This window comes from Pipistrellus kuhlii, unplaced genomic scaffold, assembly GCF_014108245.1.
Source record: "Pipistrellus kuhlii isolate mPipKuh1 unplaced genomic scaffold, mPipKuh1.p scaffold_m20_p_12, whole genome shotgun sequence".
NCBI classification, from domain to species: domain Eukaryota; kingdom Metazoa; phylum Chordata; class Mammalia; order Chiroptera; family Vespertilionidae; genus Pipistrellus; species Pipistrellus kuhlii.
The window spans coordinates 1,499,937-1,524,727 of record NW_023425427.1 but is presented as its reverse complement, the minus strand read 5'-3'; the positions used below and the strand labels follow the sequence as shown (position 1 = coordinate 1,524,727).

General features: G+C 49.7%; 1 protein-coding gene across 3 annotated transcripts in view; it reads left to right on the top strand.

Moving 5' to 3' along the window:
* Positions 1–24,791, top strand: part of ASTN2 (astrotactin 2) — a 700,161-nt gene that overhangs the window by 643,015 nt on the left and 32,355 nt on the right. For all 3 annotated transcript variants that reach the window (XM_045579858.1, XM_036432815.2, XM_036432814.2), the window contains one exon: positions 14,184–14,325. In XM_045579858.1, the coding sequence (XP_045435814.1) occupies positions 14,184–14,325 (142 nt within the window). The remainder of the gene's footprint in view (positions 1–14,183; positions 14,326–24,791) is intronic.

Below are 24,791 nucleotides of genomic sequence, written 5' to 3'. Positions count from 1 at the left end.
CGCGTCGGCTGCCCTGAGACAATGTGTTCCCCGCGGAACTTCCCTCCGACTCTCCGCCTGCCTGGCGGAGGGCTGGTTCTCGTTATGGAAGGCTTTTGAAACAGCAAAGTAATAATTTGTGAAGTAAGGCCCATGAACTGCTTGGTTTAGCAAATTATGACTTTAGAAAGTATTATTTGAAGCAGGCGTCAAAGGCCCCGTTCACGAGGCAGTGCCTGTGTCTGCCCAAGCCAAGCCTGCCGGCCCCTCCGAGCCGCCTCTCTGCCCCTGCCTCCCGGGTGCTCATCCTCAGAGCCTCCCTGAAGGGTCATCATTATCCAGATCACAAGGGCCTCCCGTGACGTCGGGTCTACTGTGGTCCAAGGACTGTTAGGATCTTTCTGTGTAATTACTGGCCGTCTTCACAATTCTGTAAGGAAGGCATCCCGACCTTGAATTTTAAAGCCAAGGAGACAGATTGCTCTCTGTTCTGACCCCAGCACTGTTATTCACCATGTATGTCAGTTTGGACATGATCATTGCCCTTGCACCTCCACTACTCCAAGTACAAAATGAGTGTAAAACTTCTAAAGAGATCATGTATGTAGAGCACTGGGCACAGTGCCTGGCCTGGTGCTATGGGCCATGTTTTTCTCAACATCATCTCCCCAGACCAAGCCCTGGAGTTCCTCAAAGCCCAAAGGTTGTTTGAATGGGTGGAAGACATGGCATCCAGAGGGGACAGGTGAGTCACAGGGGATGTCAGAGCACAGCCCAAGTCCAACCCCAGGTTCCTTCCTTTCACTGACCTAGGAGTCAGCGAGTCCCTCCTCCCCTGCAGGACCTGGCTGTCTCCAGGAGGCAGATGGAAACCTTGGGGCAATGAAGAAAGTCACCACCTCTTCACAGGGTGCAGATTGCTCTGAAGGGGCCATTGGGCTTCTCCCTCCTGCTTCTCAGAGCTTTGTGGATGGCAGCCCCTTCCTGCCCTCTTCCCACCCTCTACCAACTTGATACCAATTCCGTCCTGCTCTTGGCTGCCAGCGGCTGATCTGGAACATGCGTGTTCTGGTCTGTGTATAGGATGGTGCTGGCAGGCCTGCGTCTGGGTGGGAAAATCCCTCCTAACACCTCCATCTGCTGTGGCTTCTCACCTCAACAACAGAATCCCAGGTGACACCCAGTCCCCTTGTACACTTGGAGGGGAAGGGGAGTGACCATCAGAAATATGGCTTGGGATAGGAAGAATTAGATATGAGTCCGACAGCTCAGCTTGCCAGTCCCTCACCTATGGAAAGGCATTGGGGCTCTTTCCTTACCTCCCCAGGCCTCAGGTGTGAAATGGGAACCGCAGTGCCAGCCTGGCTGACCTCGAGGCGTTTTGTGTGGAATAATGATCAGGCCATCCGTTGCATCCTTGCTGAGCACCTACTATGCACCAAACACTAGCCTAGTAGCTGAGGAGATAGCACTGGGCAAAACAAAGCCCTTGCCACGATGGAGCTGGGGAGCAGCGATGATAAAGAACATGTGGACAATGTAAGGCCAGAGAGCGGGATGAGCTTGAAAGGAAGAAAACAGCAAGTGTCTGCATGGAGGCTGGATTTCAGTAAAGGTGACTCAGAGTCATTGAAGTGGGGTCAGCAAGGGGAGAGCGGAGGGGCTGTGGCTGCAGGAGTCATGGGGCCTCAGCTCCCTGAGGTCTCACGGACCATGATAATGAGGGGCTGGACGTGAAATGCCATGTACACTGTAAAGTCTTAGCCCAGCATGGGCACCCTGGCCAGCTGTCTTCTTTGCACGGCAATGCCGTTCGGGCCGGCAGGGACAACTTCAGTGTTTCCATCTGGGAAAGGGAACCCTGGGCAGAGGATGCTCCACTCCTCTCGGCTGTGTGTCCTGCAGGTTCCGCTATGGGCACTGCCCGACCTGTGGGCATGAGATCAGTGTGCCTTGGCTGTGCCTGTGGCTTCTCACTTCAACAACAGAATCCCAGGTGACACCCAGTCCTTACACCCAGGTACCTGTAAAGGGGAGGCAGCAATCCCACCCTGGCTGCCCCTGAGATCATTGTTTAGATCAAGTGAGAGAGTTCTTTGTAATGGTGAGTGAGCTGTGCAACTTAGAGGGATTACTTAGGCACACACAGACAGGCACACATGTATTTGTGTGTTTATATGTGCATACATAAATGTGTGTGTAATATATATAAAATGTGTGTGTGTGTGTGTGTGTGTGTGTGTGTGTGTGTGTGTGTGTGTGTAAAGCTGTAAACTAGCGTGGCTAAGTCTGAATTAGAAGCTTATCCGCCATGTGCACTCACGCTGGTTAACCTAACGCATGTATTAAACAGTAGGAAAAACTGACCCGCCGAATTTTCCAAGCTTAAAAATGCTTTCATGCCTTTCATCATGGATTGAAGAGAGCGCTTGTTTTCCTTTCTCTATTTAAGGGAAAATTTCAGTGTAAATGGGGAAACCATGGAGTCCTTTGCTAGAGAGTGAAAATAAAAGCTGTATTTGTGTGGGCGGGATCGATGGGGGCGATTTGGATGAAAACAGTCATGAAAATTGCCCCGCCAAGGACTCCATCCATTCCTGGTGGAGGCTTTTCCGGCCTCTGAGCATCTCCAGAAAGTTGCCTCTGCCTGTGGGATTAAGGTGACACACAAGCTGCCCCTCACCCAGGCTGTGGGAATAGGGCCTTCAGCTGGCTTGGTGTTTGGTCCAAAGCTGAGAAAGGAAGAGATCAGCATCCACACTTGGGGCCCAGGGTCTGTCCTCTGCTCAGGGCACTCGGTGAGGCCATGCAGCGTGGAATGAGAAGAGGTGCTCGCCAGCCCTCGGGAAAGCTGTGTGCGGTGACCGCCAGGCACCCTTCTCTGTTCACCTGGCAGGGCGGTTCCCAGAGTCCATCCTCTCCATCTCTACACCGCTCTGCCTCAGTCTCTCCAGTCTCTGCTTTTGTCTTGCTATTGTCCATTCTCTTTTTAGATAATATCTTCTCTTCCTTTCTCCTTCCCTCCCTCTTTCTCCCCCGCTCCGCTTTCCTCTTTCTCTCCCTATTCTTTTTTGTGTATTTCTACTTCAGTTTCTCTGTCTCTGAGTATTTCCTGGCTGTAGTTCTTTCTAACTCTGTCCTCTATTTCTCTTCCTCTCTCCCCACCCATTTGGAAATTTACTTCTCTTTGCCACCTCCCAGGTCCCACCTTCTTCTCAATGATTCACCTCAGCCTGGTGGAATGGTGTTGCTTGCACGACCAGAAAACCTGACTCATTTTGCCAACCTTCTCTCCACCCTGAGAACTCATGCTGGAGGCCTGGGCACAGGGATGGTCTGAGGAGGGGTGTGCCTTTGATGTGTGTGTGTGTGTGTGTGTGTGTGTGCATGTGCGCATGTGTCAGTTTGGTGTGCACGTGGGTCGGGCAGTGGAATGGCCTCAGGGTCTCATTGTCATCCCCTCTGGTGCCTTGGCGGGGGGGGGGGGGGGGGGGGGGGTGTGTCCTCAGGAGCCATCTTTGATGGGTTTGGGTCAGATTTGGATTTGAAGCTTGGTCCCACTCTAGGGGAGAAGAATACAGACAAATGGAGGCTCCCTTGTCTACTGAAGATCTCTCCGCTCTCTGCTAACCACAGGCCTTGAGGCTTATCTTTAGCAAAGGGAGGGAAGCTATGGCTATTTAGCAGTTTTTAACCTATGAGCAGTTCTGGTTTGGGAGGAGCATGAAGTGTTCCGTTCCCAAGGATAATTCACTTTTCCCAGGTTGTTGAATTTCTCATCTCGGCTCACCCCATAGGCACTGCTTCATGAATCAGTGTTTTTCATAACAACCGTAATAAGAAGAGTAAGGCTGCCATTGATTGAACATTGACCGTGGGCCAAGCCCTGTGCTAAGTGCTGCGCACATTGCCTAAATCAGTTCTCAACCCGATTCCAGGGGTTACGTTCGAAGGGCACTTTCACACCCATTGTGCAGATGAAGAGAATGAGGCTTCCAGGAGATTAAGGAACCTGCTTAGAAGAGTCATTTGGCAAAGCCAAGATCTACACTCGGGACTGAGCACAATACTGACTTCGCCACGGTTTTCTCCACATGTGGGATTTGATACTGGTGTAGAAAAAGTCCAGGAAGTATTTGTAGTGAGTGGCCAGGTCTGCTCTAAATTAGCTGGTGCGGGCTGAGGAGGTGGGACTTCAGCTGACCGGCAGAGCTGAGGGGAATCTGGGAGCTCCAATCCCAGGGAGCGAGCTGTACGTTCCTCTGCACTCAGCATCCTCATGCCTCCAGCTCTTCCCTCCAGCCCTGTGCTGCAGAAGTGCCTCTGTCACCTGTGGGTGTGTCTGTGCCTTTCCCCCGGGAGAGGTTCTTCATCCCCACACTCTGTGTGTTCTGGTGTGTTCTTAGCTCTGAACACCCACAAACCACAGTGCCTCCCAAAGCCTGGCCTCCCCTCCCCATTTCTAGCCCAGCAGCGCCCCTCTGACGTGTCCATTGCCTCACCTGGCTCTCTGTGGGTTTCCCTTCACAACCGCTCCTTACGTGTGCAGCGTGCTTCCCAGATTATAAACTGCTTTCGTATTTTTATGGACTTAATTTAACTCACTCCTCCCGACCCCTGGCAGAGTGAGACTGACAGAGACAAGGAGGCCAAGGCCGTGGAGACAGAGCAATTACTAGGAGGCGCGTGTTGTGACAAAACCACAGGCCCTGGACTCGGATCAGCCTGGGTGCAAGGCCGAGCTGCGCTCTGCGGTAGCCCTGTGGTTGGCAGCCCGCCCGCCTCCCCGAGCCTCCCTTCTCCTCTTCACAAAGGGAGAGTCCTGAGCCCAGCTCCTCAGGTTCGAGGCTGTTGGTCACCGTCTCAGCCAGGGGGCTCTCCGGCTTCCCTTGTCAGCACCTACCACCCACGGCAGGCCGCTTGCACGGGGAGGGAGGCACTGACCCAAGGGCCCAGCCCAGAAAACGCAGGACTTGCTAGACTCTAGCAGCTAGAGGAACGGAGACCCTGATGAGAAGCACATTTTGTTTGGTTGGCTGTTTCATGTAACACGTAGGATTGAGATTTTAAAAGAGGAAAGGAAGGAAGGAAAACCCTCCGTGGGAGAGTGCTGCGCCCGCAGTAAACACACTGGTCCTCAGAGCCTTGGCTCTGGGTCCCCTTCCTCCTCCTCCTCCTCCTCCTCCTCCTCCTCCTCCTCCTCCTCCTCCGCAGCCCGGCCCCCAGGTCGGCTCTTCTCACACATGTTAGCAATACCCTCTCCGGCCAAATGCATCAGCATCATTTGTCCCTGGGACGGTGGGGATGACGAGGGCTTTTAATGGCCCTCATTTATCCAACTGTAGGAAAGGGCAGACTCTATTAGCCAAGTGCCTGTTAATGCTGAGGCTAGTATTATTGAGTTCCATATTAATAATAAGTTGCAGGACTCTGGTGGGCCGTTCATTAAAACAACCACTGCGGTTCTGCCCCACTCAGCTGTGAGCCCCACAGGGAAGGAGGGGGTGTGTGCTATGTCCACAGCGGTTCGTTTCCTCCCCCCCCCCCAACCCCTGCACCTCCTGGGTGTGCAGTAACTGTTTGCAGACTGTTTCGACAGCCCAGTGAGGCCCTAGATCTCCATGAGGAAGGAACACCTGTTTCTCTTTCTGCAAATGTCCTAAAGGTGGAGATCGGACCTCTGTAGCAGGCCCCTCAGGGGCCATGCCCCCTCCTCTCGGCCCGTGAAGCATGCTGGGCTGGCTGTCCACAGCCAGGTTCTGCCAGTGGTACTGAACACTTACTGCCAGCTTCTGCCCTGTGGTCTCATGCAAGACTGAGGGGGCTCCGTACACCCATGAGTGAGCACAGCTAAAAAATAAAAATAGTGTGGGGAAATGTACCCTCCCAGGAGGCGCTCAATCTGTGGTCATCAAGAATCAGGGGTACATGTCTCAGCTCCCCCACTTTCAGCCAAACAATCCTGGGAGACATCTCCTTCACTTCCTAGAGGTCCCTGTTGGACAGAGCCCCTTACTGACACTCTTCTCTGTGGACTTTCCCTCATCCCCATCTCCTTCTCCCCATTCCCCAGGCCTGCTCCTGAGAAGCACCTCCCAGAGAAGCCATCTGCACAAGAGCCCTTCTCTTAGGCTCTGATTTCCAGGGACCCAAGACTGAGACGTTCTTCTTCATGTTCCCACCCATCAGCGCGGCTTACACTATGCAGTAAACCACATGTGTCAAACACAAGGCCCGCGGGCCAAATCCGTCCCGCCAGGCCTTGCAATGTGGCCCGCACCGCGCTGTCATCACTGCACTCCGCTGCGTTTCCATCACAATGACAGTTTATGACTGTTCAGTAAACCATTCAGCCCACGATTTAGGCTGGATTTTAGATTTTGGCCCCTTCTCTGATTGAGTTCGACACCCGTACAGTAAACACATACACTCCCTAGAAAAATATTTATGGGGAACCCATGGCGTACCGGCTCCATGGGGACCCTTTCTCTTGGGCTTGAAGTGAGAGATACAGATAACGTTTTACTGCATCAATACACCAGAGAACAAGATACATTTAGTGACAAGAGGTAAAGGAGGGAGAAGGGCCAGAGTGTGATCGGGTGATTCGGTGCGGTTGAGTAGCTAGAGGAGGCCCCGCTGAGGAAGTGCCATTTACGCAGCGATCTGGAAGGAGCTCTCCAGGTTGGAGACCTTGGGGTAGGAACGTGCTTGGCATACTGGCTGGGGGATAAGGGCCAGTGTGGCTGGAGTGAGTAAGTGAGGAAGGGAACATGAGCAATGAGGCCAGAGGAAGCAAGGCATTGGAAACACGCAGTGATTTTTACTCAAGAATGAACTCTTTGTGTCCCTTGCCCTGGGTAGTATTTTATGATGGGAAAGGCTCAGGTTTTGGAGTCTGACAGCTCTGGATTTAAAGTCAGCCTTGTTATTTAGATGGAGTGTGACCTTGGGCAACTTGCGTAAGACCTATAAACAATTTTTTTTCATGTATAAAGTGGTAATCATAAAATTGACTACATAGAACTTTTTTTTTTAATCCTCATCTGAGGATATGCTTAGAAAAAGAGAGAGACAGAGATAGAGAGATAAAGATAAAGATAGAGACAGAGAGAGAGAGAGAGAGAGAGAGAGAGATCAATTGGTTACTTTCCATTTGTGCCCCTACTAGGGATTGAACCTGCAACACAGGTATGTGCCCTGACCAGGAATCAAACTGGCAATCTTTGGGTGCATGCGATGACACTCAACCAACTGAGCCATTGTAGCCAGGCAGAACTTATATCTGGTAGGACTCCTGTTTGCAAGTAACAGAAAACAAATGGAAACTGCCTTTGAGAGAAAAGGGGAAATTTCCACACAATATTTAAAACATCCACAGGTATAGCAGGGTTCAGACACACTGACCCAAGCCATCAAGTGACGTCATCAGGACCTGGTCTCTGTCCCAAGAGTTCGTCTGGTTGATCAGGCCTGGGTCACTTGTTTATCTCCTTTTGGCCTCTCGGCATGGCATACCAGGCCACTGATCTCATGTCCATCTCTGGAGGAGGGAGGAGGCCTTAGCTACACATAAATCCTATGGACTGAAATTGGGGGCAGGGACACCCCCCAGTGGAAAACTAGGGTGCTGTTAGTAGAAACTAGGGTGCTATTAGTGGAACCAATAGTTCCCTTCTTGAGGACTGGCCTGCGATGAGCCAGAACCCCTCAGCACAGTGCCTGGTACCCTGGGGCTCTCAGCAGATGCCTGCTGGACCACTATCGCCTTTTTTGGTGGACTTCTCTTTCTGACAGTCCCTTCTGCCCTGTACGGTGGGAGTCCTGTCCACTTTGGAAGGAGGCTGCACAGGAGGCAGCCTGCCTCTCCTAAAAGCCAGGCGCTGGTGTTGGGGAGATGGGGGTGGGTCAGGCTTCAACCACTGAAGTTCAGTTTCTCAGAATTCCACAAATACCTGCATGGCCAGCCTGATGAGGGGACCACAACCACTCCTGCCAAAAGCATCTCCCTGCCTGTAGGCCAGGATGCCGGAGGACAAACACAGACTCTGCACTTCCGATGCCCGGGTTCGAGCCTTCACTCTGCCATAGTTCATAAGTGGTGGAGCCTCGCTCCAAACAAACACACAAAAACAAACAGGTTTCTTCTGCCCCGCCCCCCAAATGCACCCCTTTGCCCTCTGTCACATGGCCAGCACCAGCACACCCTGGCTTTTCACATTAAAGCAGCATCATGTGTGGGAAGAAGAGTCCACTCCAGCTGACAGCGTGAGGTCCTCCAGGAGGCACTCTGTCTCAGAATGAATGCCTACATTTGCCCAAGCCAAGGAGAGGTGGGGGAAAGCAAGGTCCTGCCCCTCCCTGGGCAGCAGCTGCAGGCCAGGAGGGGCCAGCCTGGATGGCTTCTAAGTCCCCTTGGTGTTTCCTGAAAAGTGTGTGGAGTCCTGAGCGGGGACCTTTCGCCCCATCAGTGTTGAGTAGCTCCCGCCCCTTCCATTTGGAATTTCTGGGCTGCTCTTCTCTCAACCTGTTTTCAATTTGCTCGGGTGGCCAGCTCTGACTGCGACCTCAATCAGAGGCTGAGGCAGAGGGGACACAGAGACAGGGAGAGGGAGCACCAAAGAGGAGGAGGGCTGAGGGAGTATTGGAAGGAGCAGGAGAGAGAGTGGAAGCAGGGGTGGGGCCTCTGGAAAAATGGCTCAGTGCTCCATTGGGCTGGTTCAACCCTGGAATCATGGTCCACCCTTTCTGTGGATCGTAATGTGAGCGAGGCTCAAGGCTGAGTGGATGAAGAAACGTGTGGGGGTCCAGCCCCAGCCACTCGGGTTACAGCCCCAGAAGAGCCATAATGGGGAACAGGCACATTCCTACAGCGACTCCCAACTCCCTATCTGTTTTCAAGGAAAGGAAAACAGAGAAAGAATGCAAGTGTCTTGGACAGGCCTGGGTGAGGCTGGCTGCAACAGCAGCCTTGGTCCAGGAGGGTTCTGCCATCACAGTGTGCCCGGGAGGAGGGGCAGGGGCAGCCCAGGCTGTGTCCTCATGGGAGGAATGAGCCAGGAGCTGGGTACTCGGAAGCAAAGCCCTGTTTGGGGGGGAGGGGAGGGAGGGGAGAGAGGGAAGGAGGGGAAGGAGGGGTAAGAGGGAGGGCTTAAACTCTCCTGTTTCTCTCAGGGAAGATGGCAGGATTTTAGGATTCAAACTTTTCAAGCAATAACACTTTTAAGCCAAGCTTTTTATTTTTAAAGTGTTTCCCCCAACCCAAATAAAACACAAGCCATCAGTATAGAAAACAGATTAAAGTGGAGTTTGTCTGGAGGAAGGTCAGCGTGTGTAAACGAGACAGACTTGGCCCCTCCCCCCACCTTGGCCATTGCTTCTCACGCCTGAGTTCTAGATTTTCTAATTTGCAGACCTCTCTGTTAGACCAGCCGAACTCCCTTTGTCTCTCCTGGGCTTTGATCCTTCTCAAAGTTTCCAAGTTTGAGAAGCTAGCCGGATGGAACCTGGTGCCTCGTACCTGGCCCAGCACACAGTGAATGCCCAGGATGAGTGTGGCTAACACTCATGTGGGATAAAGTTGATCAGAACCTGAGGAGCAAGCGCTCCTGGGGCAGCTTCAGAAGCTCTTCAGTTCTCGGTGGTGACGCTGTCTCCTAGGTCAGCTGCTATGCCTTATCGGGAAGGCCCTAGGAGTTGAGAGATCCAGCTTTGTTCCAAGTCTATCCCACTCTGTGCATGGCCACGGGCAGGCCCCTTTCCCTCTCGGGTCTTCAGTTTTGTTACCAGGCAAAGGAGTAGGTTGGATAAAAACAAAAATGTCTAAGGATCCTTGACTCTCTCTAGGTTATGACCACAATAGTGACAAAAACAATACTGATATGCCAGGCTGGTCCCATGGTCCAAGGGTTCCTGGGTTCAATTCCCAGACAGGCACGTGCCTGGGTTGTGGGCTCAGTCCTGAAGGAGGCTCATGCAAGAGGCAGCAGATCCATGATTTTCTCCTGTCATTGATGTTTCTATCTCTCTCCCTTCCTCTCTCTCTAAAATGTAATAAAAACATTAAAAAATAAAATAAAACAATGCTGATAGTTGAAATATTGTTGAGCTCTTGCAGTTTACCAGACATTGTTCTGATTGGTTTCTAACAATGTACATGGTATTTTATATGATATTCACAACAGCACTTAGCTTAGTTGCTATGGTTATGCCCATTTCACATAAGAGGAAGTAGGGCTTGTCCAAGGCCCATTGTAAGTGGGGGTGGGCCAGGATTTAGTCTTAGGCAGAGGAAATTCAGAGCCTCGCCTCTTCGCTGCTGCACTGTGTTACTGTCCATCAGCTGTGCGGCTGCTAGGGGTGGAGTATGTTATCCTGTGGAACCATATGTATGTGTAGAATTGCACTGAAATGCATTTGTGCATCGAGAAGTCCCAGGCCTTTTTTTTATTTTTTATTTATCTCTTCCCACCCCCCACCCCAACCTTCCTCCTCTAAGGAAGGGGCTGCCTCATTCACCTGCCTCCATCTAGGTCGTGTTTAAACCTTCTGGAACAGAGTGCCAAGAAAAGCAATATTACAATTTACTTTATGGGTCTGTTCTTGTATTTAACAACTCTTCCCGTTGTCAGATTACAAGCTGTAGAAGGTCAGGGACCATTTCTTTTATTAGTTCATCCCTCAAGCTCATAGAGCTAAGAGAGTGGGCAGGAATTCAATGGCAAGTTGACGAGGATTGAAAAAGCTCGCTCTGTATAAACTTTCTCTAGGAGGCAGCATCATATAAACGAAAAGGTGTGGCTTTGGCGTTAGGAGGAAAAGGGGTTCAAATCTCAGCTCCATTTCTTCCTAAATTTGCAAGCGTAATCTCAGCTTTACAATGGAGACACTACCATTTACCTCATTATATGTGAGGATTAGATGGGGCGGGGGCGGGGGAGGGGAGTTACCACTTAAGGTCCATTTTCTTCTTTTAAATTATTTCCTTTGGAAGGTCCTTATGTATAGTTTGTCCCCAACAGACCTGGGACCTACCTGTCCTCAGAATGCCCTTGGAATGACTAGTTACATGCTTAGCATTATCCAGTTTCTGTCCTTGAACTGAACCTATAAACCGTAGAACCATGCGCCAGCATTCATGGGGCTTCTGTCCATGGTCTAAATTACCCTGAAATGCATGGAAATATCTGAAAAGCCATGCCCATTTGAAAGTGAATGTCAACCATCTTTTGGCTTGAAGACAGCTCATTAATACAGGCCATAGCATACTGCATTCCCTCACGAAGGGCCAACTTTTCCAGTGGCTATCTGGGAACAAATTGAAAAGCACACAGACATGGATCCAAGCTCAGAGAAAACAAGTGGGAGCAGCCAGCCTGGGAATTCTAAGAAACCAAGATAAATGAAGTCCCACTCCCTTTGGGGAATGATCCCATGTCCACCACCACCACCACCACCACCACCACCATCACCTGCTCTCTTTCTTTTCCCCCACTTTACACACACACACACACACACACACACACACTGCTCTGCGTTGGTACCTATTGGAAGAGGTATGTGGTTGGTTTATGATTTTTACTACAGAAGGCCCTGACATAAGGGGCCTTCATGGGAAATAGGGAATGAGAACGTCTAGGACGAGAACGTCTTCGATGAGAAAAGGGTTTCATTTGCCTCTTTATTGTCTAGCAAGACCTCTGGTTCTGCACCGAGAGTTTCTTCCTAGATTTCGCTTTTCTTTCTAGACTCCAAACCCATAAAAGAGTTATTGGTCCCTGGTCACAGAAAGGAAAACTGAGACTTTAAGAGGTTAAGGGATTTGCAATAAAGGGTGGAAATGGAATTCCGTCCTGAGTCTGTCTGGCGAGAGCCGCTGAACTGGCCTGTGTCAGCCTGATCCAGACTTGCGCTCCTATAGCATCTACAGATAAAGGATGTGTACTGTACATCGTCGTTTTAAAAAGGGAGAAACAGAGGCCTGGCCTGCATGGCTCAGTAGTTGAGCATTGGCCTATGAACCAGGAGGTCATGGTTTGATTCATGGTCAGGGCACATGCCCAGATTGCGGGCTCAGTCCCCAATGTGGGGCGTGCATAAGGCAGCCGATCAATGATTCTCTCGTCATCTCTCTCTCTCTCTCTCTCTCTCTCTCTCTCTCTCTCTCTCTCTCCCCCCCCACTCTGAAATCAATAAAAATACATTAAATAAATAATAAATAAAAAGTGGAAAACAGAAAACACTGCCCATCAGCTCTGTTGTTCTGGACCACAGAGAGCGATACGTTAGAGAACTGTCATTCACCAGAACTCAGGCCCATCCACACACTTCAGTCACACAAGCCTTACCACGGTCCATTTGTGAGTGGAGAGTGGACTGTCCCTCAGCAGGTGGACAGGAAGCGAGCTGCGTAGGCTGCCCACCCCGTTCCCTGGGACAGATGTGCCTCGTAGCTTCTCTGGGTCTCAGTGGTCCCAGACACTGTTCGGTGATGGTTCCATCAAATCGGATTGTTCTTCAGCCCAGGTAGAGAAGATAGCATGGAATGGACATCCTCTTCTTATTTATTCCTGAGAATATGTGTAGAGAGTGTGGGGCCCTCTGGGTCAGGCAGGACCAAGACTCAGCAGTGTGGAAGCCTCAGACCGTTTAGTACTGTGTGGTATCAAATACCACACAGGCCTGCTTTGCTTCGAAATCATCCCATTGTAGATTTGGAAGGGAACTCAAAGACCACTTGGTCTGGCTCATTCACTTTATCTGTTTTTAAGTAAATTTTATTGATTCCCACACACCCCCCCACCCACTTATTACAAAAGCAATAGTACATGTTCATTAAAAAAGCAAAACAGCGATAAGCAAAAACAAGAGAGAAAAAGTACCCACTATCTCACTTTGCAGATAAAGCCATTATTATGCATTTGCTGTATTTATTCCCTTCTCTTTCTAAATAGACACACAGGTAAGATTTCTATCCCAAATGAGATTATTCTGTAATAGTGTAACCTATTTATGAACTTAATATGTCATGAATATCCTTTCATGTAACTATGTTATTCCACAATATTACTTTTAGGGGCTATAAAATATTCCATTGCACCATTGAACTCTAATTGGTATTGCTGTTTCCATGTCATTGAACATTTGGTTTCTAAACTCTTACTCGTTTAAATAGTGCCATGATGTCTATCCTCATAACTTCATCTTTGTGCACATCTACATTTTTATTTTATTTTTCAAAAATCCTAATAGTGGTTCTAGCACCTCCACTTTAGAGAGGAGAAAAATCACAGCTCTGAGATGGGAATTGAGTTGCCCAAAGCTATACAGCAAATTCTTCACAGAGCTAAAATGAAGTCTCAGGATTCCAAATGTTCATTCTTTCTAGTCTTCCTCAAATCTTCTGCTTCATTGCTATAGCCAGTAAATATCAGCTGCTTTCTATCGATAACATAGGATGGCTGGCCTTGGCCGATGTGGCTCAGTGGGTTGGGTGTCATCCCGTGCACTACAAGATGGCTGGTTAGATTCCCAGTCAGGGTACATGCCTGGGTTGTGGGCTCGATCTTCAGGAAGGGGCATGCAGGAGGCAGCTGATTGATGTCTCTCACGTTGATGTTTCCCCTCTCTCTCCCTTCTTCTCTGTCTAAAAATCAATTGAAAAACTTAAAAGTAAAAAAATAAAACCTGATGGCTAGGTGACTAGAAATCACAGCATCCAGCCCTTGTTCTTCCACTGTCCCTTTCTATCCCATGCCCCTCATCACTGACCAGTCTCGGAATTCCTACCTCTTTAGCTAAACCAGATATCTGTCCATCACAACACTCCATGAATCTAGCGCCAGGTGACACAAAACCTATTTTCTACTTAGTTCAACTCCTTTGTTATACAGGAAGGGAAATGCAATTCTCTAGCCTTTTTATGCACTTTTATTGCACATAATTTACATCAATTAAACATTGGTACAACATTATGAAGGTAGGTACTAGTATCCCCACTCATAGTTGAGAAAGTTGAGGCATGAATTTAAACGAAGAGTTCAGGGCTATGTACTGGCCTGAGTCATCTTCATATCTTGTGCTTATTCTGCCCGCTAACCCTCTTAGCAGTGCTATGCAGACAGTTGATGGAATTGGACAGCAGCAAGAATGTCTGCCCACCAAGGCCTGAGCCGGGGAGCTTATCTTTCTCTGTCTCCCTCCAGGAGAATTCCTGAGTTTTGCCGATGACTTACTCTCTGGCCTGGGCACATCTTGTGTAGCAGCTGGTCGAAGCCACGGAGAGGTCCCCGAAGTCAGTATCTACTCCGTCATCTTCAAGTGTCTGGAGCCCGACGGCCTTTACAAGTAAGACCTGCTGGGTGCGTGGGGAGTGTGAAGCAGACAGGGCTGATTTCAGTCTGGGAGGCGAGGCATGCATAGACTGGCCAGGCCAACCCGGTGTTTTATAGGCCAGCCTGTGTGTGCATCTTGAGATGCTAAGGTTTCCAAGTATCCTCTGGAGAAGCGTGGCCACACTGAGTCGTAGAATTATACTGGTCAGTGCTGAAGGGCCCAGGGAGGCCAGAAACCCAAAACCATATCTCCAGCTGACAAAGAGTCTGTAGGCCGAAAGGGAAAGAAGCACGTTAGCAAGGAGGGCTGGAGCAGGTGCCCTGGCCTTGTGTTCTTTTCTCAGTTCTTGACATCTCCTCTGAAAAATATTCTATTAGCATATCTGAAGTATATATATGCTGCATATATAAACATGATATTCATATACACATATCCATGCATATACTTATATATAAGTATATATGCATATAAATGTATATACGTATACATTTTTAGTGATAGATCCAGCCAGTCCCTTAGAAATAGCAGCATGATCACTCCTTCATAGAATATATTGGAGTCATTGCATCCAAACTTCTAGAGATGAAAAAGGAGGTCATTCTGAGCCTCCTCTGTAATCTCAGAAGGAAAAGGGGCTTATTTTCCTTTTGTTTCCCATCTCAGTGAGTATTGCCAGATCTGAGTGCAGCCATCATAAGTTATAACATAGAGTTCTAGAGACCAGTTTTCTTCCTATACCGTAATCATGAAACAATAGGCCAGCTCTCTTTCTCAACTTAGAAAGCTGTAGTTGTTAACAAGGTGAGCAGTATTATCACAATTATTGCAGTTATTAAACTCATTCATTTGTTTCTTTTATTTGCTTGCTCAGTGATTCATTCATGTATCCATCTACCAAACCAATCATAGTGCCTTGGGGTTGAGACCAACTGGAGGAATGAAAGTCAAGGCTGGGTTTCTGACCTAAGCTCACCCTAGTGTAACAAACAGAAACACCAATGCTCGGGCCCTATTTAAATTGAATTTCCTTGTTTATTTAATTTGTTTTGCTTTTGAATGAAAGCAAACAAAAAGCAGCAGAGGGAGGTGGTCTGCAGAAGGTCTGACAGTGTGGCCAGCTCCTACACCCTTGGGTTGTTGGAGTTGGAGGGTGACCCTGAGCAGGAATCTCTACTCAGGATACATGGGCTGGGCCAGGCTGGGCATCCATGGCTTTTGCCCTTGCTTGGCCAGAGGCCTAGACAACCTCATTGTTGCCGATCCCCAGTTTCCTATTATCCAAGGTAATTAGCCTCTGTCTTGTCTTGGCTGCCCTGCCTTTCTCTAACCATGGATGACGGCCAAAGGGTCCTGAGCAAACACACAGTGGCAGCCAGGCCTGATTCCTGGGGTGGGGGGCTCATTCCCACACATTCGGAGGCTTGCCTCAGGCCCACCCTCACCTCCCTGGCCTCAGCTCTATGGAAGGAATGCCAAGGGAGCCTGGGTACTGCAACCACATGCCAACATTGAGGTCAAGAGTTAGGCAGCAGTTCCCACAATTGCTCCCAGTGAGAGCTGGGGCTGCTTCTCCATCCCTCTTTGGGCCTCAGTCTTCTCATCTGTGAAATGGAAAGGTTGAACTCAGTGAACTATAAGATTTGCACATTGAGGTGGGAATGCAGGCTCCACATCAAAGTCTCCAGTCTTTGTACCTCTAGTACTTCCTGGATGATAGTCATAGTAATGATAATTAGTTTATTGAGCATTCAGTGCATGCCAGGAAATTGTGAAGGATGTTACTTGTAACATCTTGTTTAATCCTCACCACAACTTTATGGATCTGGTGGTATCATTATCAGCATCATCATTATCTTCATCTTCATCTTCATTATCATCTTTCACTTCACATATGAGAAAACTAAACAAAAACAAATCCAACACTGGGGACAGGAATGGCCAGATCCAGCCTGCAGGTCCCTGGGGAAGATACTTCTCACCTCATCTTCCTCATCTGTGAAGTGGAGCTAATTCATCTCATCACAAAATGCAGACCATTGATTATACTTCCTCAAGTTGTTGCAAAGATGAAACCAGAGAGTACATGAGAAAGGGCTTGGAATGTTTCACCAGTTCCTATGCACATGAAGGGTTAGCATGATCACTGTCTGACAGAGAGAAGGGTTAGCATGATCACTACCTGGCAGAGGGCAGTAGCCAGAGCAGAAGGCAGTAGATGTTTGAAGGCACATGCCTCTCCCCACCTCACACACACATAGTTTAACGAGGCCTTAGAAATCAGAACGCAGCTGGGACACCTGCCCACTGTGTGGCCTCGGACTGACTTCTTAACCTCTCTGAATGTGCTTTTCCATCCATAAAAGGAAATCATAATTCAATCTAATCCACAAGACAGGCTTCAATGACTTGAAACTTGTAGAGAGCACAAGAGTGTCAAACCCACTGTCAGTACTTCATAAACTGGAGGGAAGGAGGCGTGACCACTACTCCGGCTATCCGAAATTCCGAACTTCACCTGAGCAGCTGTGCCTGGGCCACCCCTGCTGACACCCTATTGCTCAGGGCATTCCAGGGAACAGCAAGCTACCTCCACAGCGCTGGCCGGGGCCAACTAACAGTTAAACCCTGGAAGGGTACCAGGGCCCTGTTCTGCCCGGGCATAGCCTCCCAGTGTCATCTTTGAGATGCCCATGATGCCCAGCTCTCACTGCTGAGTCGCTTTCCAATGCCTCCGGAATGCCATGTGTTTCTGCAAACAAGTCCGGGCTCCTGGCCCAGGGATGCTCTTCCAAAAGCTCAGGGGGCTTGGAGCCTCGGAGGGAGCATCACTGGGTTCCCCATCAGCCCAGGACAACCTTCCCTGGACATAGCCTGGACAGCACATCGGAGGAGCAGCCAGGGCCACCACCATGGATACTACAATTACATAGCAGATGAAATTCCGAAGGTTTCCGTTACTTACATTCCTACCCTACCCCCTTCATTCCCTCTCTTTTTGCCAAGAATCAGCACAGAACTTACTGGAAACAGCATGAAAGTTGTCAGGAGCCCTCCGGGTCTGAGTTTAAAAGTGCCTGCCCAGGTGACGGGAGGCAGAGACAGGGATCACGCTGCTCTGTGTCCTTGGGCAAGGAGTTGCCACTTTGGAGGCCTCCAGGTCTCCACCTGGAGAGGTGGGATTGCATGGGACCCGCCCAGAGGGCTGCTTCATGATTTCAGAGTCTGTGCATCCCAAGAGATAAGGGAAGCAGGAAGATGGGCTCAGGGCCACGGCCATTAGAAAGAGAAGGGTTTGCTGTGGGTGCAAGAGCTTCTTCAGCCCTGAGGCTCCTCACTTCTCCCCTCGTGCATTTCCCTGACCTAGTCTGTTTAGTGGCCTCCTGAGTCACATCCCTGATGCAGCCTGGAGCTGCATTGGCAGAGACTTTTTTTTTTATTTTTTTATTTTTTAAAATATATTTTACTGATTTTTTACAGAGAGGAAGGGAGAGAGATAGAGAGCTAGAAACATCGATGAGAGAGAAACTTCAACCAGCTGCCTCTTGCACACCCCCTACTGGGGATGTGCCCGCAACCAAGGTACATGTTCTTGACCTGAATTGAACCCTTGACCTTTCAGTCTGCAGACCGATGCTCTACCACTGACCCAAACTGGTTTCGGCTGGCAGAGACTTTTAGCTCCCAGGAGAAAGATGGGCACAGAGGAAGCCTCCCCCGTGGACCTGGGATAATGGGCCAGTTTGAGTGGAGGTCGAGGCCCAAGGTTGATCCAGGACAGACCGGGGTAGGGAGCTAGGCCACCTGACATCTCTGCCCTGTTCTCTACTGGTTTCTCTTCTCCCTGGGAAACTCTGCCTTTCTTCTCTCCAGTTCTCCTTTCCTTTCCTTCCTTCCTTCCTTCCTTCCTTCCTTCCTTCCTTCCTTCCTTCCTTCCTTCCTTCCTTCCTTCCTTCCTTCCTTCTTTCCTTCCTTTGATCCTTACCCTTTTCCCAGCATCTCTCCTTTACTTTCCCCTTTTGTGCATTTTGTTATTGCTTCTTTCTGATTCTTTTCTTCCCTCTCTTTCTCCCCTTTGACTCTCTCGTCCTCTCCATGTCTTGGTCCTTGGTCCTGGTTCTCTCTCTGTCACTGGGAATTCTGTCCTCCTATGGCTACTAGCTTTCTCTGCATCTGCCTGTCTCCTCTTCCTATCACTTCTCAGTCTCCGTCTTGCTGGGTTCCTGGACCTCTCCTCTTTTACCCACTGGAGCATTTTCCCGCCCACCCCCTCCACCCCTAAGTACAGAAGTCCGGGCTTATTATCTGACTCTGGGGTGGGCAGCCAGTTGGGTGTGGCCAAGGGGCCCAGAGCTCAGCAGGGGCAGGACCTCCAACGTCCCCAAACCTTGGTGGAGTGGGAATGTGCCTTGTCCTGTTGGTCAGGGGCAGGGGTCAGGGGGCAGCCTAGCCACTTAAGACTCAGTTCCATTTAGCACCAGGTCACGCTGACCTTCCGCAGTGCACAGCCGGGGCCCTACAGAGGGGAAGAGCTGTCCTCAGGCCAGAAGCAAACACAGCTGCGTGTCCAAGCCAAGAGAGGCTCGTAGAGGAAAAATAACCCTGTTTTTCAGCGACAGACAGTGAGGCTCCTAGAACCTGCTGGGGACTCTCAGGCCGTCTGTTTCTTTCCCCAAACTGCGTCAAGATTTCATCCAGGAATGGGATGCCAGCCAGGGCTCCCGAGGGACGGGGCATGGATATGTGTGTGAGTGCGTGGAGGCTGGAGGGACTGGAGCTGAGGCTGTGCCGGGGAGCTGGGCCCTGAATGCCGGGCAGAGGAGCTAGGAATGGTCTTTGAGGAGGGGCAGTCTATATGTAAGCCTGTGCTTTGTGGTGGTGACAGTAACCTTGATGTGGAGAGCGGGCTGTGTTGAGAGTCAGGGAGGAACTGGAGCAAGTAAAGGGGAAGGGCGGGCCCTCACACATTTGGGGATCCAAGGAATGGTGCCCTTCCCTGGGGAGTTGGTTTACGCTGGGCCAAAGCGTCATGGCGTGGGCTCAGCACGGTTCTGGAAACATCTGGAAACAGCTTTTCCTGTTCCTAATAACTGGGTCTGCAGGGCTGAGCACGTTGGGAAAGGATGGACTGGCTGGGCATCTGCACGGCTCCTCACACTGAGCCAGGTACTTGGGATTCGGAACTAGCGAAGCCAAACCAGGTCTCTGCCCCTGTGTTGCTCACAGTCCTGGCAGGGCGGCCAAAGAGAAGGCAGCTATACATGCTTCACGTCACGCTCTGCTGGGAAAGCCAGGGGCTGGGGACGCCAAGGAAGGGCTGTTGCCCAGCCAGGGCCACTGCACAGTTTTCTGGGGGAATGGGAGGAGGAGGGGCACTGGGTTTCATAGTGCGCCCTCTCCCCCAAATTGATGCCAGCCTGATACCTCAAGATGATCTTATTTGGTACTAAAATCTTTGCAAATGCATTGAGTTAGGAAGCAAGATGAGATCATATCGCATTAGGTGGGTCCCTAAATCTGAGATGGCCACCGGAGTCACTATACGAAGAGAAGAGGACACAGAAAGATATCAGAGAAAAGGCCAGGGAAGCAGATGGAGATTGAAGTGATGTTCCCATTAGCCAAGTAGTGCTGATGCCATCGGCAACCGGAAGTGGCAGGGAAAGAATCTCTCCAGGAGCCTGCAGGGGGAGTGAGGCCCTGCCCAGGCCTTCATTTCAGACCTCTGGCCTCTGGACCAGAGGTTGCCAACTGGTGGACCATGGACCACTAGTGGTTCGTGAGGTCTGAGAGGTTGGCGACTACTGCTCCAGATGTAAGGAGCTACATTTCTATGGTTCTAAGCCACCATACCTGTGGCCATCTGTTGGCAGCCCCAGAAAACTCATGCAGTGGAGCAGAGGGCTTTGAGCAGAGGACAGACTGTAAGGAGCATGGGAGCTGAGAGGCACGGCTGTTGTGGCAGAGAGTGTAGCTGGGGGCAAGGGCAGGGGGAGTGTGGCACTGGGGCTGTGGATGGCAGCGAGCACCTCGTCAGCCACACTGGGACCCAGGCAGCATGGCAAAGGCTCCAGGGAAGGGAGGTGTGAACAAGCTGCATGGCTGCAGGGAAGAGCTGGCTTTCAGGGGGAAGGTCAAGTGTTAGAAAGTGTGGGGGGAGAATGTTTCTTCTCTTTTCCATGTCCCACACAGAAAAAGAAACAGTCCCATTGCTGAGTGGAGGAGCTGGGGATTAAGAAATTAAAGAAAGAAAGAAAGAGCAAGACGCAGAAATAGATTTATAAAGCTGGGAGCTAGGTGGGCGCCATTCTCTCTGATGGAGAGGCAAGGAGCACCCTGAGCCACATAGCAGGTTTATTTTATATCCCAAAAATCCAGGAAGTAGCAACAAAACTTAGGATCAAAGCAGCTTATTTGCATTCTTAACTAGGCCCTAGCATTATTGGATTTACATATCTAGATCCACCCCTGAAGATACCTGGACAAAGATAAGAAGTCATAACTGAATACCCACCTTCCCTTCTCTGCCAGTTGGTCGTTTTTTAGTGCACAGGTAGCCTGCAGGTCACTAATTTGGAACCTCTCATTTAGATCAATGCTGTCAGGGTTTGGATGGGAAAGGTGAAGCCCGGGAGGACCCTGGGCCTTCACAGTCAAGGCAGAACCAGGATTAACACAGGGGGCCTGACACCCAACCCAGGGCCCTTACCTGTACCTTGGGGTCACCTTGTTAAGAGGAAAGAGCAGAGACAGCTCTGCCTGAGGGAGGCTCCCAGGGTGGGGTCACAAGCTGCACTACGCCTGACCCCAGCTTGGCTGCCCGTCCACCAGGGCCTCAGTGTCTTTCTTGTTCCAGTGGGAGGATTAGATGGAGAGTCCCTTCCCTTCCTGGCTCACCCTCCTGGACTCAAGAAACTCCTGGGGATATGAATGACCCCAGGCTAGCAGCCAGGTCTCCCAGCTTATCCCCTACATCCAATGTCGTAGTCATGGGCCCATCACTCCTGCCAAGCCCCCCCCCCCACCCCCACCCCGCTCCCACCTCCATCTCTCCATGGAGAGACTGTTGCTGTTAATAGTCTTAACGTCATCACTGGAAAGGTGTTAGCAGACTGCAGGGAATCGCCATCAATGATGTGTAGAAACTCAGAGGCAAGACAGAATCCAGATTTCTGGCTTTATTTTTTTTTATTTTCCTGCTCTGTTCTCCTTTCTCCTAAGGACAGACTCGTCCATGTGCCAACAACCCTCTTCTGCTTTCACGTTTGAATCAATGCATAATAGAGCTCGAGGCATCAGACATTGACTGAACTGTCTCTCTCAGAGAGACTAAAGCTCAGAGAGGACATGCGGCCTGCCCGAGGTCACCCAGAGAACCAGGGTCAGAGCCAAACCAGGGTCAGAGCTGCACCAGGGCTCTAGGCTCTCCCATTAGCCCCCTGCTGCTCTCCTGTCCCAGATCGAACAAGAAGGTGCCCTGAGCCTGGGTGCCTGGGAGCCTAGGTGTCTGGGCTTTTTACTCAGACTGTCCTAGGGTCAATTCAAACTTCAGGCACTGCCTGGCTGTACAAGATACTGATTTTCCCCGGGTCTCCATTTTCACATGTGTAAGGTCTGGGTATTGCTATTTCCTATATTAGAGTTTTCATTTCGACACAAACAAAGAGTGGTTAACACATTCAGAGCTCCCAGGCATAACATGTCCGGCACACAGGTGGTACTCAATATCAGGAACACACCAAGTACATATGTGCCTTTGGCAGGTCTTTATCGGGGATGACCATGGAGGGGACACATGGTCAGCTCATTGCCCTGCCCACTCTAAGCTGCTCCCATTTCTGTTCTCTCTCAGCATCTCCGAGGAACCCTTAGACACAAGATATAGCAAATCTGGGATTGTTTACCCCTAGTGTCTAACATAACAAGAGGTGCCTTCTCTCACTCCTTTTTACCTTTTAACTTTTTGAACCCATCTCTAATATAATTCTCAGGATCATAGGAAAACTAAGATGGTCCATGACCTGAATGGGATAGGTTCAGAAATCATGTTTTAGGGGCTTTTGAATCCGTTATGTGGCCTGGCATTTGAAGGTGCCCAATTCAGCAAACAACAAGAGTCAATAATAATAAGGATCGCAAGTTGAATGGATAGCCAGTCCTTTCTGTAAATATCTGGAGCTATGAACCAAGGACATAGCTCCTCGCCCCTGCCTGCCCCTTACATTTTATCCAGCTGTACTGCCTGTCACATAATGTGCTAAGATTTCTATTCCACTAACTTGCTGAAATTTCACAGTATGGTACCCTCTAAGGCAAGCATGTGCTGGCCATGAGTTTGGCATGCTTGCTCTAAGATAGCAGACACTATCATAACTCCATTTTATACATAAGGAAATAAAGACAGAAAAGCTAACAAACTTACCCACGGTCACCTATCAGTAAATGGCAGAACCATGAGTCTAACCCAAGAGATCTGGCTTGTATGTCTATACTTGTATGTCATGCATTCCTCATGTAGGCAGTGATGTGGCCGAAATCTGAAATCGTATGGCTCCGATTGAAAGAGCTGTGCCCAGGGTTGGGGAGAAACTTGGAAGCTGCTAATTATCCTGGAGTAGAAGGTGACAGTCCCCATAATGAAGGCACAGGAGTTCTGAGGGTCTGTAATCTCTAACAGCCAGCAGGCCTTGGGGTCTGGAAGAACGGATGACATTGACTTTTTAGAACCGGGGAGGTGACTGCCGCATAGGCAGAGGAAACAGACCAGGAGGTGGAGTTGAAGGGACACAGGAGGGAGCAGCAGACATGCAGGGTAGTTGAGATAAAGAGCAGACGAGGTTGGAGGAGCTGGACTGGTGAGGCCTGTAATGTGGACTAAGGAGCCATTCCCCCATTTGAACAGCAGTGAGAAGGCCACAGATTGTGTTTTTGAATGACCTCTGTGGAATATGGGTTGGAGTAGGGAGACTTAGGGTGCTGTAACAATGGTCCTGGTGAGAGAGAATGCATGTGCAGTTAGAACAATGGCAGCAGGGGACGTGAAGAGAAAGTGGATGAAGAGACTCATAGTGTATGGGGTGGTTGTGCTCACAGTTTTCTTTGGGAACCTATCAAAGGACCACTAGTAAGCCAGCCTCCATGCAAACATATCATGGACTCTAAAATGTTAAAGTCCGGGTTCAAATCCTGACTCTACCCATTGAAAAAAAAAAAAACAACAACTAACTTTTGAGACTAAGCCTTTTCCTGCGTTAAAATAAATAAATAAAAAAATAAAAATAAAAAAATGGGCATAATAAATTCTACTCTAGTACATGTGAAATTAAAAAAAAAAAATTCTAGATGTTAATTTCTGGCACCTAGTAGGCCCTTTATGCATATCGGTCTCCCATTTGCTTCAGTCTTGCTGCAGTAAACATTCCTATTCATCCTATCCCCCCCCCCCACCCCCCTACTCCCTTGCTGCCCAGCTTCCCTCTCCCTGTCCCTCTTTCCCCAGGATGCCAGAAATGAAATAACATTCTTTGCATGTTTGTTCTAAGGCTCCTGGCAGCCTTCCCACAGACCCCTGGCTGGGTCAGGACTCATTTGCATTAGCGTGTGTGAGGCCAGGCGAAGGGGAGGAGAGGCCCTGTGTGCGGGGAGTTCCATCAGGGTCCCTGCCAGAGAAAGGGGAAGTTACTGTTTCTTTCTGGGAAACGCACAAAGTCATACACGCTGAGAGAGCAGGGCGGTCTGCCTCGGTTGTGGAGAGATCAGTGGTGGGTCGGGGGAGAGAAGAGAGCAGCCTGCCTGACTCCCAAGGCCTGATGCATCTTCTCTTGTCCTTATCAGGGGCCTGCCCCCCAAACTCTCTCCTTCGGGGTGTGCAGTCACTTAAGACCATGACGAGAGCTTTTTAAATCACATATGTGGCCTGCAACAGGGAGAGGGAAGACAGAAGCTCCAGAATAAATAAACAGCAATTTTGCTGGCTTCTAGGTGGATATTAAATCCACAAACGCATCTTAAAAAGAAGAAGAAGAGGATATCCCTAGAGTTTTTTTGTTTGCTTTTGCTTTTAAATAACACGTTGTCTTGGATTTAAACTTGCTTCCCGAAATCTCAGTAGCCTTGTTCAAATCCAGATGACCAAGGGCAGGCCCCAGGGAGTCCCCCGGAGGCATCTCAGGAGTGCCAGTGGTTCTATGCGAGGTGACACAAGAATTATACCATTTGCAGAGAGGCAGGCGGAGTCCTGGTATTTCATTAGGCAGCCTCCCATACCTTTCCTTTGCTCTTTTTTTTAGTCCCTAGCCCAGCTATGTCTCCTTCAGGCAAGACTTTTGACTTCTCTTTCCTAATAGTAGTCCTGTAAAGACTTTAGAGGAAAAGCAAAAGATTCATGATAGGAATAGCTATTATTTAAAGAGTGGTTTTGATAAGCTAGGCACTGTTCTAAATGCTTTATATAAACTAATTCATCCTTCCTCTCAATGCCA